We start from the raw sequence: 15,537 nt of genomic DNA, 5'->3' as shown, positions 1-15,537 counted from the left end.
TAGGTCAGGAATCAGTGGACAACCGAGGCGTACAGCCGAGAGAGGCACAAGTCCAATCCGCCAGAGGTAGGGGAACAGTCTTTAAGATGTGGGACAGTTTTCTCAGCCCCTCACGTACCACAGCCCCTGAGGTGCGGGGTAGTGCCACAAGAAATCCTAAGTTTGCCCAGATGCTGAAGGAGTACCTTGCAGATCGAACAACTGTACTCCGACATTCCTCTGTGCCTTACAATTATTGGGTATCCAAGCTGGACACGTGGCATGAATTGGCTCTCTACGCCTTGGAAGTCCTGGCCTGCCCTGCTGCTAGCGTTTTGTCAGAGCGTGTTTTTAGTGCCGCAGGTGGAATCATTACAGATAAACGCACCCGCCTGTCAACTGAAAATGCTGACAGGCTGACTCTGATAAAGATGAACAAGGGTTGGATTGGGCCAGACTTCACCACACCACCAGCAAATGAGAGCGGAATTTAAAGTTTGCCATGTACCTCCACTCACCCATGGGTACACTTCTCGACTTTGGATAATCGCTGGACTGCTCCTCCTTCTCCTCATGCGCCATCATGATGACCGTTACAATAGTTAGGTCTTTGTTTCAGGTATACCCCCAGTGGTAAATTTTTTCGCCCATTCTTTGCAGAATGGACATTACAACGACAGGAGACCCGCTCCTTTGCAATGGGAACAATGTTTTGAGGCCCTCATGCACGTCTCTACCCAGGGACAACGTGTAGCCTCCCAATTTTTGGCTGCCCTGCCTAAGGGCTATACTGAAATACACCCACTTCCTTAAAATGGACACTTAATGTTTTGAGGCCCTCATGCACGTCTCTACCCAGGGACAATGTGGAGCCTCCCAATTTTTGGCTGCCCTGGCAAAGGGCTATACTGAAATAGACCCACTTCCTTACAATGGGCACTTCAGGTTTAAAGGCCATCATGCACGTCTCTACCCAGGGACAATGTGGAGCCTCCCAATTTTTGGCTGCCCTGCCTAAGGGCTATACTGAAATACACCCACTTCCTTAAAATGGACACTTAATGTTTTGAGGCCCTCATGCACGTCTCTACCCAGGGACAATGTGGAGCCTCCCAATTTTTGGCTGCCCTGGCAAAGGGCTATACTGAAATAGACCCACTTCCTTACAATGGGCACTTCAGGTTTAAAGGCCATCATGCACGTCTCTATCCAGGGACAATGTGGAGCCTCCCAATTTTTGGCTGCCCTGCCTAAGGGCTATACTGAAATACACCCACTTCCTTAAAATGGACACTTAATGTTTTGAGGCCCTCATGCACGTCTCTACCCAGGGACAATGTGGAGCCTCCCAATTTTTGGCTGCCCTGGCAAAGGGCTATACTGAAATAGACCCACTTCCTTACAATGGGCACTTCAGGTTTAAAGGCCATCATGCACGTCTCTACCCAGGGACAATGTGGAGCCTCCCAATTTTTGGCTGCCCTGCCTAAGGGCTATACTATAATACACCCACTTCCTGACAATGGACACTTAATGTTTTGAGGCCCTCATGCACGTCTCTACCCAGGGACAATGTGGAGCCTCCCAATTTTTGGCTGCCCTGGCAAAGGGCTATACTGAAATAGACCCACTTCCTTACAATGGGCACTTCAGGTTTAAAGGCCATCATGCACGTCTCTATCCAGGGACAATGTGGAGCCTCCCAATTTTTGGCTGCCCTGCCTAAGGGCTATACTGAAATACACCCACTTCCTTAAAATGGACACTTAATGTTTTGAGGCCCTCATGCACGTCTCTACCCAGGGACAATGTGGAGCCTCCCAATTTTTGGCTGCCCTGGCAAAGGGCTATACTGAAATAGACCCACTTCGTTACAATGGGCACTTCAGGTTTAAAGGCCATCATGCACGTCTCTACCCAGGGACAATGTGGAGCCTCCCAATTTTTGGCTGCCCTGCCTAAGGGCTATACTATAATACACCCACTTCCTTCCAATGGGCACTTCAGGTTTACAGGCCCTCATGCACGTCTCTATCCAGGGACAACGTGGAGCCTCCCAATTTTTGGCTGCCCTGCCTAAGGGCTATACTACAATAGACCCACTTCCTTCCAATGGGCACTTCAGGTTTACAGGCCCTCATGCACGTCTCTATCCAGGGACAACGTGGAGCCTCCCAATTTTTGGCTGCCCTGCCTAAGGGCTATACTACAATAGACCCACTTCCTTACAATGGGCACTTCAGGTTTACAGGCCCTCATGCACGTCTGTATGCAGGGGCATTGGTGAACCTCACAATTTTGGACTGCCCTGGCAAAGGAAAATACTACAAAGACTCACTTCCTCAAAATGGGCACATTAGACTCAAGAGGCCTTCATGTACGTCTCTTCTCAGGGACATCGGAGTGCCACACAATGTTTTCACGTAAAATCTTTCATGTATTGATCTCAAAAAGTAACATACACCAGCTCTATCTCACTATTGGGTATGTGCCCTTAACATTTCCGCCATGAAAAATCATTTTGGGGTCATTTTGGAAGGTTTTCTGGTGAGTCCGTAAAAATGGCGTAAAACGCGGACAAAATTGTTCACAGCTGTGACTTTTGAGTGATAAATGCTTCAAGGGGTCTTCCCCATGCTGTTGCCATGTCATTTGAGCACTCTTCTGAGACTTTTGTGACATTTTTAGGGTTTCTCCATGCTGCCGGGGGGTCATTTCACAAAAATACTCGGGTCTCCCATAGGATAACATTGGGCTCGTTGCTCGGGCCGAGTACACGAGTATCTTGGGAGGCTCGGCCCGAGCTTCGAGCACCCGAGCTTTTTAGTACTCGCTCATCACTATTTATGAGACTATCGTCTCTCATTCACACAAAGCAGGAATCTGCATCAAGATCCACTACAAATCCTCATGTAACATAGGCTAGTTTCACACTTGCGTTGGACGGCTTCCGTAGCATTGCGTTGCGTGACGGATGCAACGGAAGCGTTGCATATAGTGGCACAACGCAATGCTACGGATCGTACAAAATAACGGAAAGCGTTATTTATTTCTTTTTTTTCTTCTTTACAGTACCGGCAGCCGACTATTGTGAACGATCAGCTGACTGCTCTTAATAGTCGGCGGCCGAGCGCCCTAACATGCAGGCAGTCGAGCACTCAGCTGAGCGCTATAACATGCCGGCGGCCGGGCGATCAGCTGAGTGCCCTGACATGCCGGCGGCCGAGCGCTCAGCTGAGTGCCCTGACATGCCGGCGGCCGAGCGCTCAGCTGAGAGCCCTGACATGCCGGCGGCCGAGCGCTCAGCTGAGAGCCCTGACATGCCGGCGGCCGAGCGCTCAGCTGAGAGCCCTGACATGCCGGCGGCCGAGCGCTCAGCTGAGCGCCCTGACATGCCGGCGGCCGAGCGCTCAGCTGAGAGCCCTGACATGCCGGCGGCCGAGCGCTCAGCTGAGTGCCCTGACATGCCGGCGGCCGAGCGCTCAGCTGAGTGCCCTGACATGCCGGCGGCCGAGCGCTCAGCTGAGAGCCCTGACATGCCGGCGGCCGAGCGCTCAGCTGAGAGCCCTGACATGCCGGCGGCCGAGCGCTCAGCTGAGAGCCCTGACATGCCGGCGGCCGAGCGCTCAGCTGAGAGCCCTGACATGCCGGCGGCCGAGCGCTCAGCTGAACGTTCGGCCACCAAGAAATAAAATAAAGTTAAAAAAAAAAAAAAAAAAAGAGGGCATGCGCAGTGAAAAATAAAAGGTTTCCGCTGCTCAAAAAAACGTTACATGCAGCGTTCCATCCGCCCGGCGCAGCGTCAAAATAACGACACTGCGTCGTTCAGCGGATGCAGCGCTGACACTTGCGTTATAGTGCGTCGTCCATACAAGTCTATGGAGAATAGCGCAGTGCGTTAACGGACTGCGCTATTCTCCATAGTGACGGACTGCGCTGAACGCAAGTGTGAAAGTAGCCTTATATAGATTTTTTGTGGATCAGTGGAAAAATCCCCAGTGTAAAATGTGTACTGAATGTACCTTCACCTGTTCACAGAGAACAGTAGTTGATGTCTGTTAGTTCCACGAGCCATGAGAAAGTAGTGACCACAGTCAGATGTTATGAGTGAGGATTGTTAGGTTTCCCTGAAAGTAGCTTTATAATATTAATAGTGACAAGTGATAAGCGAGCACTACCATGCTCGGGGGCTCGGTAATAGTGATGTGTGAGCACTGCCATGCTCGGGGGCACGGTATTCGGAACTAGTGATGTGCGAGCACTGCCATGCTCGGGGGCTCAAAATTCGGAACCAGTGATAAGCGAGCACTACCATGCTCGGGGGCTCGGTAATAGTGATGTGTGAGCACTGCCATGCTCGGTGGCTCAGTATTCGGAACTAGTCATGAGCGAGCACTGCCATGCTCGGGGGTTCGGTATTCGGAACTAGTCATGAGCGAGCACTGCCATGCTCGGTGGCTCAGTATTCGGAACTAGTCATGAGCGAGCACTGCCATGCTCGGTGGCTCAGTATTCGGAACTAGTCATGAGCGAGCACTGCCATGCTCGGGGGCTCGGTAATAGTGATGTGCGAGCACTGCCATGCTCGGGGGTTCGGTATTCGGTACTAGTCATGAGCGAGCACTGCCATGCTCGGGGGCTCAGTATTCGGAACTAGTCATGAGCGAGCACTGCCATGCTCGGGGGCTCAGTATTCTGAACTAGTCATGAGCGAGCACTGCCATGCTCGGTGGCTCAGTATTCGGAACTAGTCATGAGCGAGCACTGCCATGCTCGGTGGCTCAGTATTCGGAACTAGTCATGAGCGAGCACTGCCATGCTCGGTATTCGGAACTAGTCATGAGCGAGCACTGCCATGCTCGGGGGCTCGGTAATAGTGATGTGCGAGCACTGCCATGCTCGGGGGCTCGGTATTCGGTACTAGTCATGAGCGAGCACTGCCATGCTCGGGGGCTCGGTATTCGGAACTAGTCATGAGCGAGCACTGCCATGCTCGGGGGCTCGGTATTCGGAACCAGTGATGAGCGGGCACTGCCATGCTCGGGGGCTCGGTATTCGGAACCAGTGATGAGCGGGCACTGCCATGCTCGGGGGCTCGGTATTCGGAACCAGTGATGAGCGGGCACTGCCATGCTCGGGGGCTCGGTATTCGGAACCAGTGATGAGCGGGCACTGCCATGCTCGGGGGCTCGGTATTCGGAACCAGTGATGAGCGGGCACTGCCATGCTCAGGGGCTCGGTATTCGGAACCAGTGATGAGCGGGCACTGCTATGCTCGGGGGCTCGGTATTCGGAACTAGTCATGAGCGAGCACTGCCATGCTCGGTATTCGGAACTAGTCATGAGCGAGCACTGCCATGCTCGGGGGCTCGGTAATAGTGATGTGCGAGCACTGCCATGCTCGGGGGTTCGGTATTCAATACTAGTCATGAGCGAGCACTGCCATGCTCGGGGGCTCGGTATTCGGAACTAGTCATGAGCGAGCACTGCCATGCTCGGGGGCTCGGTATTCGGAACCAGTGATGAGCGGGCACTGCCATGCTCGGGGGCTCGGTATTCGGAACCAGTGATGAGCGGGCACTGCCATGCTCGGGGGCTCGGTATTCGGAACTAGTCATGAGCGGGCACTGCCATGCTCGGGGGCTCTGTATTCGGAACTAGTCATGAGCGGGCACTGCCATGCTCAGGGGCTCGGTATTCGGAACCAGTGATGAGCGGGCACTGCTATGCTCGGGGGCTCGGTATTCGGAACTAGTCATGAGCGGGCACTGCCATGCTCGGGGGCTCGGTATTCGGAACTAGTCATGAGCGGGCACTGCCATGCTCGGGGGCTCGGTATTCGGAACTAGTCATGAGCGGGCACTGCCATGCTCGGGGGCTCGGTATTCGGAACCAGTGATGAGCGGGCACTGCCATGCTCAGGGGCTCGGTATCCGGAACCAGTGATGAGCGGGCACTGCTATGCTCGGGGGCTCGGTATTCGGAACTAGTCATGAGCGGGCACTGCCATGCTCGGGGGCTCGGTATTCGGAACCAGTGATGAGCGGGCACTGCCATGCTCAGGGGCTCGGTATTCGGAACCAGTGATGAGCGGGCACTGCTATGCTCGGGGGCTCGGTATTCGGAACTAGTCATGAGCAGGCACTGCCATGCTCGGGGGCTGGGAATTGCTCACTCAGTCAGACACTCGTACGGACTCGACTTGTGTACACAGTATAATGGAAGACAATGGGGAACTTGAGCATTTTTCAGGAAGACTGACCTCCATTATACCATATTGGTGCAGAATGCAGATTACTTTGCTGTCTATGGTGGTAAAGTCCAGTGCGACTTGTGACCAAAAAGGTTGGGGATGTTGCATTATCCCAGGTGTCAGCATTAGAGGCGCTTTTACAGAGCCACACTGGTCTTCCCAGTACACAGGTCATTGTGTGGCAGTAGCCTAAGCCTTGGGCTACACTACGATGTCACATGACACAAAGATGAGGATGATGATGTCATGTTGTGCCATCACCTCTAATGATTGTCAATGGTAAAAGCAAGAGCAGCACGGCAGTGAGCCAGCACCATGTGCACCAGTGCCCCTCCGTGCCCCTCCCGAGACTGCAGCCGGCACATTACCTGTATGGGTTGGAGTCCACCACCTCTGCGCTCATCTGCACAATCTTAGCCCTGTGGGCTCCATGTCTGCTCCTGACCCTGCTCAGCTCCTCTTCCAGCTCCCGGACCCTGGCCTGTAGCTCCTGCACCAGTCCATCAGTGGCCATGGCAGGGCACTGTCTGACAGCTGCAGGATATCGCAGAACTGGGCAGCGATGCTCTGAATTTTCACTGCCGTCTAGAGACACGTCTGCAGTCAGGAAGAGGAGGGTTTGTGCTCATCTGCAGTTTAAACTACATCTCCCAGCATGCCTGCAATCTATCAGTCAGTCACGGCATGCTGGGAAATGTAGTTCTGCAGGTTGGGCAGCGCCGGGAGTTTGTGCTTAGCTGTGGGTAGATTTTTCATTGCTTAGGATAGTGTCTTCTGGGCCTTGTAGTTCTTCAACTTAAGTCTGAAGTTTCTATATAGAACTTCTTTCATATAGCACATTGGGAACCAACGGAGAATTTGCCAGTATCCAATATGGCCGCTGCGGTGCATTACGTTAACGTCTATTATGTCATGAGTGTTTTGTTTTTTTTTATTAACTTTATTGATATAAAAAAACGAAACAAATGTAATGGGGCAAAGGTAGAGAAGTCCAAGGTGCAGATCCGGACATAATACGCACGTAGTCAGTATTGTGTTTCTGTGCAGACATGGCAGCGCCAGAAGCAGACACCAGCGAAGTCAGGGACAAGCACAAGTTTGACGAGCATAAACTAAACGACTACTTATCCAGCCACCTGCAGGATTACAGTGCCAGCGACGGGCTGACAGTCAGGCAGTACAGGTGAGATGGGCTGACAGGCGGGCAGTACAGGTGAGATGGGCTGACAGGCGGGCAGTACAGGTGAGACGGGCTGACAAGCAGTACAGGTGAGACGGGCTGACAGGCAGTAGATGTGAGACGGGCTGACAGGCAGTACAGGTGAGACGGGCTGACAGGCGGGCAGTACAGGTGAGACGGGCTGACAGGCGGGCAGTACAGGTGAGACGGGCTGACAGTCAGGCAGTACAGGTGAGACGGGCTGACAGGCGGGCAGTACAGGTGAGACGGGCTGACAGGCGGGCAGTACAGGTGAGACGGGCTGACAGGCGGGCAGTACAGGTGAGACGGGCTGACAGGCGGGCAGTACAGGTGAGACGGGCTGACAGGCGGGCAGTACAGGTGAGACGGGCTGACAGGCAGTACAGGTGAGACGGCTGACAGGCGGGCAGTTCAGGTGAGACGGGCTGACAGGCAGTACAGGTGAGACGGGCTGACAGGCAGTACAGGTGAGACGGGCTGACAAGCAGTACAGGTGAGACGGGCTGACAGGCGGGCAGTACAGGTGAGACGGGCTGACAGGCGGGCAGTACAGGTGAGACGGGCTGACAGTCGGGCAGTACAGGTGAGACGGGCTGACAGTCGGGCAGTACAGGTGAGACGGGCTGACAGTCGGGCAGTACAGGTGAGACGGGCTGACAGTCGGGCAGTACAGGTGAGACGGGCTGACAGTCGGGCAGTACAGGTGAGACGGGCTGACAGTCGGGCAGTACAGGTGAGACGGGCTGACAGTCGGGCAGTACAGGGGAGACGGGCTGACAGTCGGGCAGTACAGGGGAGACGGGCTGACAGGCGGGCAGTACAGGTGAGACGGGCTGACAGGCGGGCAGTACAGGTGAGACGGGCTGACAGGCGGGCAGTACAGGTGAGACGGGCTGACAGGCGGGCAGTACAGGTGAGACGGGCTGACAGGCGGGCAGTACAGGTGAGACGGGCTGACAGGCGGGCAGTACAGGTGAGACGGGCTGACAGGCGGGCAGTACAGGTGAGACGGGCTGACAGGCGGGCAGTACAGGTGAGACGGGCTGACAGGCGGGCAGTACAGGTGAGACGGGCTGACAGGCGGGCAGTACAGGTGAGACGGGCTGACAGGCGGGCAGTACAGGTGAGACGGGCTGACAGGCGGGCAGTACAGGTGAGACGGGCTGACAGGCGGGCAGTACAGGTGAGACGGGCTGACAGGCGGGCACCTTACTTCTCAATGCCTGTGCGATTATTATAGTGGAGCATTGTTCCATTGCCATCATGAACTGCACAAATGCAAAGAAACAACTGAGCTGGGCATTTTGCAACTTTTGGTTCTTTCTTTTTGTGTAATGTGAGGTGGTGGTGAGTGTCATTCAGTGTTCCCTCTGCATAGGCAGCAAAGCAAGTAAAATGACAAACACTGAGCAAGATTGTATTGAAACATGTTGTGCAGGGGCCCAGTTACAAATCAAGGGACCCCGTAGTGAATGTTGTTCTTGACTTGAGTCCCGCAACAAAAGAAAAAGAAATTGGCAGGAGCAGAGAAGAGAATAGCTCACAACTTTGTAGCCCATACAAAGGATTTTTCCTCCTATTAAAGCCCCTAAGTGTTACTGTGTATTAAGATGCCCCATAAAGTATGATCTCAACAAAGTATGATACACCCCACTGGATTTCTCCCCATGTGCAGTGTGATGACTGCACAGTATGACAGTGACACCCCGCCCCCCAACTCAGCTGTCCACACTGTATAATGTCCCAACGCATCCCTCCACACAGTATGATGGACTACATGTAACCCTCCACTCTGTATAATGCCCCCCCCCCACACAGCCCTCTAAATAGTATGATGGACCTCCATATAGCCCTCCACTCTGTATAATGGCCCTTACACAGCCCTCTACATAGTATGATGGATCCCTTTACAGCTCTCCACTCTATAATAGTTACATAGGTTGAAAAAAGACCTAGGTCCATCTAGTTCAACCTTCCTCCACCAGTTCTACATTTAGTCACTAAGTCATTTATAACCAACAATGTTTTGTGTACTGAGGAAATCATCCAGCCCTTTTTTAAAAGCTGTTATAGTATCTGCCATTACTACCTCTTGTGGTAGTGTATTCCACAGTCTGACCGCTCTAACTGTAAAGAACCCTTTCCTATTTAGGTGTCGGAATCGCTTTTCTTCCACTCGCAGTGAGTGCCCCCTGGTCCTTAGTACTGTCTTTGGAAGAAATAAGTCATGGGCCAGTCCTTTATATTGACCACACATGTATTTATACATATAAATGAGATCTCCTCTGAGACGTCTTTTTTCTAAGCTAAACATATCTAACTTTTTATACCTGTCATCATATGGGAGGCCTCCATTCCTTGTAATAGTCTAGTTGCCTGCCTTTGAACTGACTCTAACTTCTGAATGTCCTTTTTAAAATGTGGAGCCCAAAACTGGATCCCATATTCCAGATGTGGCCTTACAAGTGATTTATAGAGGGGTAACAATACGTTGGGATCACGGGATCTAATCTCTCTTATTATACACCCAAAATCTTGTTTGCTTTAGCAGCTGCTGCCTGACATTGAGTGCTGCTGCTCAGCTTATTTGTAATGAAAATACCAAAGTCCTTCTCCTGTAGTCCAGAGTTTACTTCCATTTAATGTATACGCAGTTATAGGATTACTCCGTCCTAGGTGCATTACTTTACATTTATCAACATTAAATCTCATTTGCCAAGTATCTGCCCATTCTGACATCTTATCCAGATCTTTTTGTAATGTTGTACTATCAAGGTCAGTTTTTAATATCCTACATAGTTTGGTGTCATCAGTAAAGACTGACACTTTACTATCAATCCCATCCACAAGGTCATTAATAAAGAGATTAAAAAGAATCGGTCCTAGCACAGATCCCTGCGGTCCCCACTGCTGACTATAGCCCATTTAGAGAATCTGCCATTTATGACTAGTCTTTGTTTCCTATCTGTATAATGGCCCCCAGATAGTCTTTCGCACAGTATGATGGACCCCATATAACCTTCCACACTGTATAATAGCTCCAGCACAGCCCTCCACATAGTATGATTGACCCCATATAACACTTCACACTGTATAATAGCCCTAGGACAGCCCTTCACATAGTATGATGAACCCCATATTAACCTATACACTGTATAATGGCACCCACACAGCCCTCCACATAGTATGTTGTACCCCATATTACTCTCAGTACAGTATGATCCCCACACAGTGACCCCCAACACAGCCATCAAACACAACCCTTCACACAACATGATGACCCTTACACAGCCCTCCACACAGTATGATGGCCCCCACATAACTCTTCATACCGTATATTGGCCCCCACATATAATGAATTTTAAGATTCTATATACTTTTTCCAACACTAACTTGGCTTACAGCTAGGGTAATAAAATGGTTCCCCAAAAAAAAGAAACATGAAAATAGCCTACATGTTAGCAGGTGCAAAATCTTAGCTTTTCCCCAGGCAGTGATCACCACAGTACACCACTAGATCGTCTGCTTTACTAACTAGCACCGCACATACACTCAGAGCTGACAGTGTTGGCACTCATGAAATTGTTCCAGAAACTGAAGTATTTTTCCCGGAAAGTTATTGCAATTACATCTTTTGTTATACACATGTTTATTTCCTTTGTGTGTATTGGAACAACACAAAATAAAAACCAGAGACAGAGAAATGGGCCTGGTAAGATTGTTGGCACTCTCAACTTAATATTTGGTTGCCCTCACTTTGGAATAAATAACTGCAATCACTTCCTATAACCTTCTCCAAGCCAATGGGATTTAGATCCGGACATATTGTCCCCTTCAGAACTCTCCAGCGCTTTGTCTCCATCCATTTTTGGGGCTTCTTGAAATATGTTTGGGGTCATTGTCCTGCTGGAAGACCCATGATCTAGGATGAAAACTCAGCTTTCTGACACTTGGCACTACATTGTAACCTTTTGGTAATCTTCAGATTTCAGCCTGAGCTTGCAGGACAGCTTGCATTTCTTTGGAACTTGATTGGGGCTGCATACCACCATTCGGACTATCTGTTGTCCATTCTCCTTTCTGTTGTCATAACTTGTACAAGGATTGCATCGCCTGGTCCGCCCAGTGGCTCTCCTGCCAGGAGCGGGTCCGCTCCATAGCAATACAAGAGGCTGACCTACTCCTGTCTGAAGAGCTGCGGCCGGTATGGGCGATGCAATACGATCCTCGCACGAGATATACGCAAGTGTGACTCCATTCTTAGTGTGGCACACACAGGCACAATGCAAAAGATTGAGTCAACTTCTTGCCTTTTCATCTTGTTTCAGGTGTGATTTTCATATTGCCCACACCTGTTACTTGCCATAGGTGAGTTACAGAAAGCATCAATGCTAGAAACAAAGTTGTTTACCCACAATGTAGGAAAGATTCCAACAATTTTTAGGGTTTTATGTGAAATTATAATTTTGTGTGTAACAAAATTTGGAATTGCAATATATTTCTTGGAGAAACACTTCATTTTCTGGAACAATTTCAAGGGTGCCAACACTTTTGTTCATGACTGTAGCTATGGCATATCGACTAAATGTGCTATAAGACCCTTATGATCCCCAGACTGCAGCACTATAAAGTGTAAAGCGCCCAAACCCACTTTTTTTTCCTAAAGATTAAAACCACAAATGGCAGTAGTGTAACCAAAATTTATAGAGCCCCCAAAAATCCTATTTGGGCCCCACCACCTAGTGCCACAAAACTGATACCGCAAAAGATGTAGCTAAAGTCATAACGTATCTTCTATATGGACCTGTCAGTTTATGGTATCTGTGAGGGATAAAGTACAGGCTATGGACCAATGGAATTACAAAGGTCTCCTAATCTAATAGCAGAATTGTAAGCAAACAACAAATGCATTGATAATGAGCTCTGTTCACATGTGAGACAGAGGTTAGCTTTTCCAGCAAAGTGCCCCAGAATACATATGTCACTTACTAGGTTCTGATTTATCTGTGCAACAAGTTTATAGGGAATCTGTCAGCAGGATTTCACCCACATCCTATTTGTGTTCATGTAGCTCTTTCACAGGCAAGTCCAACAATACCATTACATGGCTAGTCCGGTCCTCCATCTCTTGAAGTCACACAGTCTGTCAGGTGAGCAGGAGGTGATGGCACTGGGTGGAGAATAGAGCTGGAGTGACAGAGGCTTCAGATCTACATGATCATTTCAGTCTTCTTTGCAATAACCGGAATCAACTAACCATTTAAAATAATTGTTGTACTTTTATTTTGAAAAGTTACATGCACAGATAAATAGTTTGAGAGTGAAATCCTGTTGACCGCTTTGCTTTGATGGGAATCTTTCAGTAGGATCCACCCACCGAAGCCATCTATATGGGCATGTAGGTCACACGAAGCTGAATAAGGTGACACCTTGATACTCGAGAACCGTTGTCTAACTGCAGAGAAAGGCACATTATTATTTTCTACATACATAATCGCCAGTTTCTGTAACCCTATTCCAGCATGCACCGCAGCAATGTCAGTTGCCCAGTTGAAACACACACACACACACACACACACACACACACACACACACACACACCCCACATCCAGCAATATTGCTTGTTTCTCGGCGGCATAAGGACCTGCTGCACATTGAGCTTCCAGTACCTGCATGATGATCACATGGCCGCGAGCACGTGGTATCACTGGATGTGTTGAGTGAGTGCGATTGTTCCGGTATGTGTGATTTCGTGAGTGTGCATTCTGATGTGTGTTAAGAAATGTTTTTATTCATTGACAGTAAGCTGAGATGGTCAGGAAAGTTTCTATTCACTGACAGAAAGCACAGATATTGGGGAATGTTTCTATTTACATACAGTGCCTACAAGTAGTATTCAACCCCCTGCAGATTTAGCAGGTTTACACATTCGGAATTAACTTGGCATTGTGACATTTGGACTGTAGATCAGCCTGGAAGTGTGAAATGCACTGCAACAAAAAAAGAATGTTATTTCTTTTTTTATTTTTTTTTTTAAATTGTGAAAAGTTTATTCAGAGGGTCATTTATTATTCAACCCCTCAAACCACAAGAATTCTGTTTGGTTCCCCTAAAGTATTACGAAGTATTTCAGGCACAAAGAACAATGAGCTTCACATGTTTGGATTAATTATCTCTTTTTCCAGCCTTCTCTGACTAATTAAGACCCTCCCGAAACTTGTGAACAGCACTCATACATGGTCAACATGGGAAAGACAAAGGAGCATTCCAAGGCCATCAGAGACAAGATCGTGGAGGGTCACAAGGCTGGCAAGGGGTACAAAATCCTTTCCAAGGAGTTGGGCCTACCTGTCTCCACTGTTGGGAGCATCATCCGGAAGTGGAAGGCTTATGGAACTACTGTTAGCCTTCCACGGCCTGGACAGCCTTTGAAAGTTTCCACCCGTGCCGAGGCCAGGCTTGTCCAAAGAGTCAAGGCTAACCCAAGGACAACAAGGAAGGAGCTCCGGGAAGATCTCATGGCAGTGGGGACATTGGTTTCAGTCAATACCATAAGTAACATACTCCACCGCAATGGTCTCCGTTCCAGACGAGCCCGTGAGGTACCTTTTACTTTCAAAGCGTCATGTCAAGGCTCGTCTACAGTTTGCTCATGATCACTTGGATGACTCTGAGACAGACTGGTTCAAGGTTCTCTGGTCTGATGAGACCAAGATCGAGATCTTTGGTGCCAAGCACACACGTGACGTTTGGAGACTGGATGGCACTGCATACGACCCCAAGAATACCATCCCTACAGTCAAGCATGGTGGTGGCGGCATCATGCTGTGGGGCTGTTTCTCAGCCAAGGGGCCTGGCCATCTGGTCCGCATCCATGGGAAGATGGATAGCACGGCCTACCTGGAGATTTTGGCCAAGAACCTCCGCTCCTCCATCAAGGATCTTAAGATGGGTCATCATTTAATCTTCCAAAAAGACAACGACCCAAAGCACACAGCCAAGAAAACCAAGGCCTGGTTCAAGAGGGAAAAAATCAAGGTGTTGCAGTGGCCTAGTCAGTCTCCTGACCTTAACCCAATTGAAAACTTGTGGAAGGAGCTCAAGATTAAAGTCCACATGAGACACCCAAAGAACCTAGATAACTTGGAGAAGATCTGCATGGAGGAGTGGGCCAAGATGACTCCAGAGACCTGTGCCGGCCTCATCAGGTCTTATAAAAGACGATTATTCGCTGTAATTGCAAACAAGGGTTATTCCACAAAATATTAAACCTAGGGGTTGAATAATAATTGACCCACACTTTTATATTGAAAATTTATTAAAATTTAACTGAGCAACATAACTTGTTGGTTTGTAAGATTTATGCATCTGTTAATAAATCCTGCTCTTGTTTGAAGTTTGCAGGCTCTAACTTATTTGCATCTTATCAAACCTGCTAAATCTGCAGGGGGTTGAATACTACTTGTAGGCACTGTACATAATCACTAGTTTCTGTAACCCTATTCCAGCATGCACCGTGGCACTATCAGTTACGTAGGCATATTTCGAACTGCGTCTGTGGAAGTGAGATACATGGCACTGCAGCTTCCGGGCACCAATGCGCAAGTAGCGGTGACATCACCGCTCTTCCCACACACACACAGTAGCAGCCACATACTGTAGTAGAACACACACTCACCACATCCAGCGATATCGCTTGCTTCTCACCAGCGTAAAGACCTGCGACACTGTGCGTTGAAATTCCAGGACCTGCAGAATAATCACATTGCCGGAAGAACGTGGTGTCACTGTTTGTGTGTGTGTGTGTGTGTGTGTGTGTGTGTGTGTGTAATTGTACCAGTATGTGCGTTTTTGTGAGTGTGTGTTCTTATGTGTATCCACCGGATGCAGGGGAGGACGGCGTGTAACACAATCCCACACACATCAAACTGTACAAAACAATGTACCACCTCCAATTATAGTCACAACAGCTAACAAGAGACCATACAATGTAAACACACACTCAGCACACAGGGGAGACACCACATAGTGAACACAGCTCAAGAAACACAACACCAGATACCAATATACAGCACACAACAAGGAAAAGACAGTGCACAGGGGT

The 15,537-nt window shown here is 49.5% G+C and overlaps 2 protein-coding genes across 3 annotated transcripts in view; one reads left to right on the top strand and one right to left on the bottom strand.

The window, feature by feature from the left end:
- UBA5 (ubiquitin like modifier activating enzyme 5) overlaps nucleotides 1-6,853 on the bottom strand; it is a 68,284-nt gene extending 61,431 nt beyond the window's left edge. Inside the window, exon 1 of one of the 2 annotated variants that reach the window (XM_075316626.1) lies at nucleotides 6,601-6,853. In XM_075316626.1, coding sequence (XP_075172741.1) covers nucleotides 6,601-6,746 — 146 coding nt within the window. In that variant the 5' untranslated portion in view covers nucleotides 6,747-6,853. The remainder of the gene's footprint in view (nucleotides 1-6,600) is intronic. The other variant, XM_075316627.1, reaches the window with a different exon arrangement.
- A 342-nt stretch (nucleotides 6,854-7,195) lies between these two features.
- The window catches only part of ACAD11 (acyl-CoA dehydrogenase family member 11), a 173,227-nt gene continuing 164,885 nt past the window's right edge, over nucleotides 7,196-15,537 (top strand). The window contains exon 1 of the mRNA XM_075315191.1: nucleotides 7,196-7,415. Within this exon, the coding sequence (XP_075171306.1) occupies nucleotides 7,282-7,415 (134 nt within the window). The 5' untranslated portion in view covers nucleotides 7,196-7,281. The remainder of the gene's footprint in view (nucleotides 7,416-15,537) is intronic.

This window comes from Anomaloglossus baeobatrachus, chromosome 6 (genome assembly GCF_048569485.1).
Source record: "Anomaloglossus baeobatrachus isolate aAnoBae1 chromosome 6, aAnoBae1.hap1, whole genome shotgun sequence".
NCBI lineage: Eukaryota > Metazoa > Chordata > Amphibia > Anura > Aromobatidae > Anomaloglossus > Anomaloglossus baeobatrachus.
Note: the sequence above shows the minus strand (reverse complement) of the source record. Positions and strands in the feature narration are given on the sequence as shown.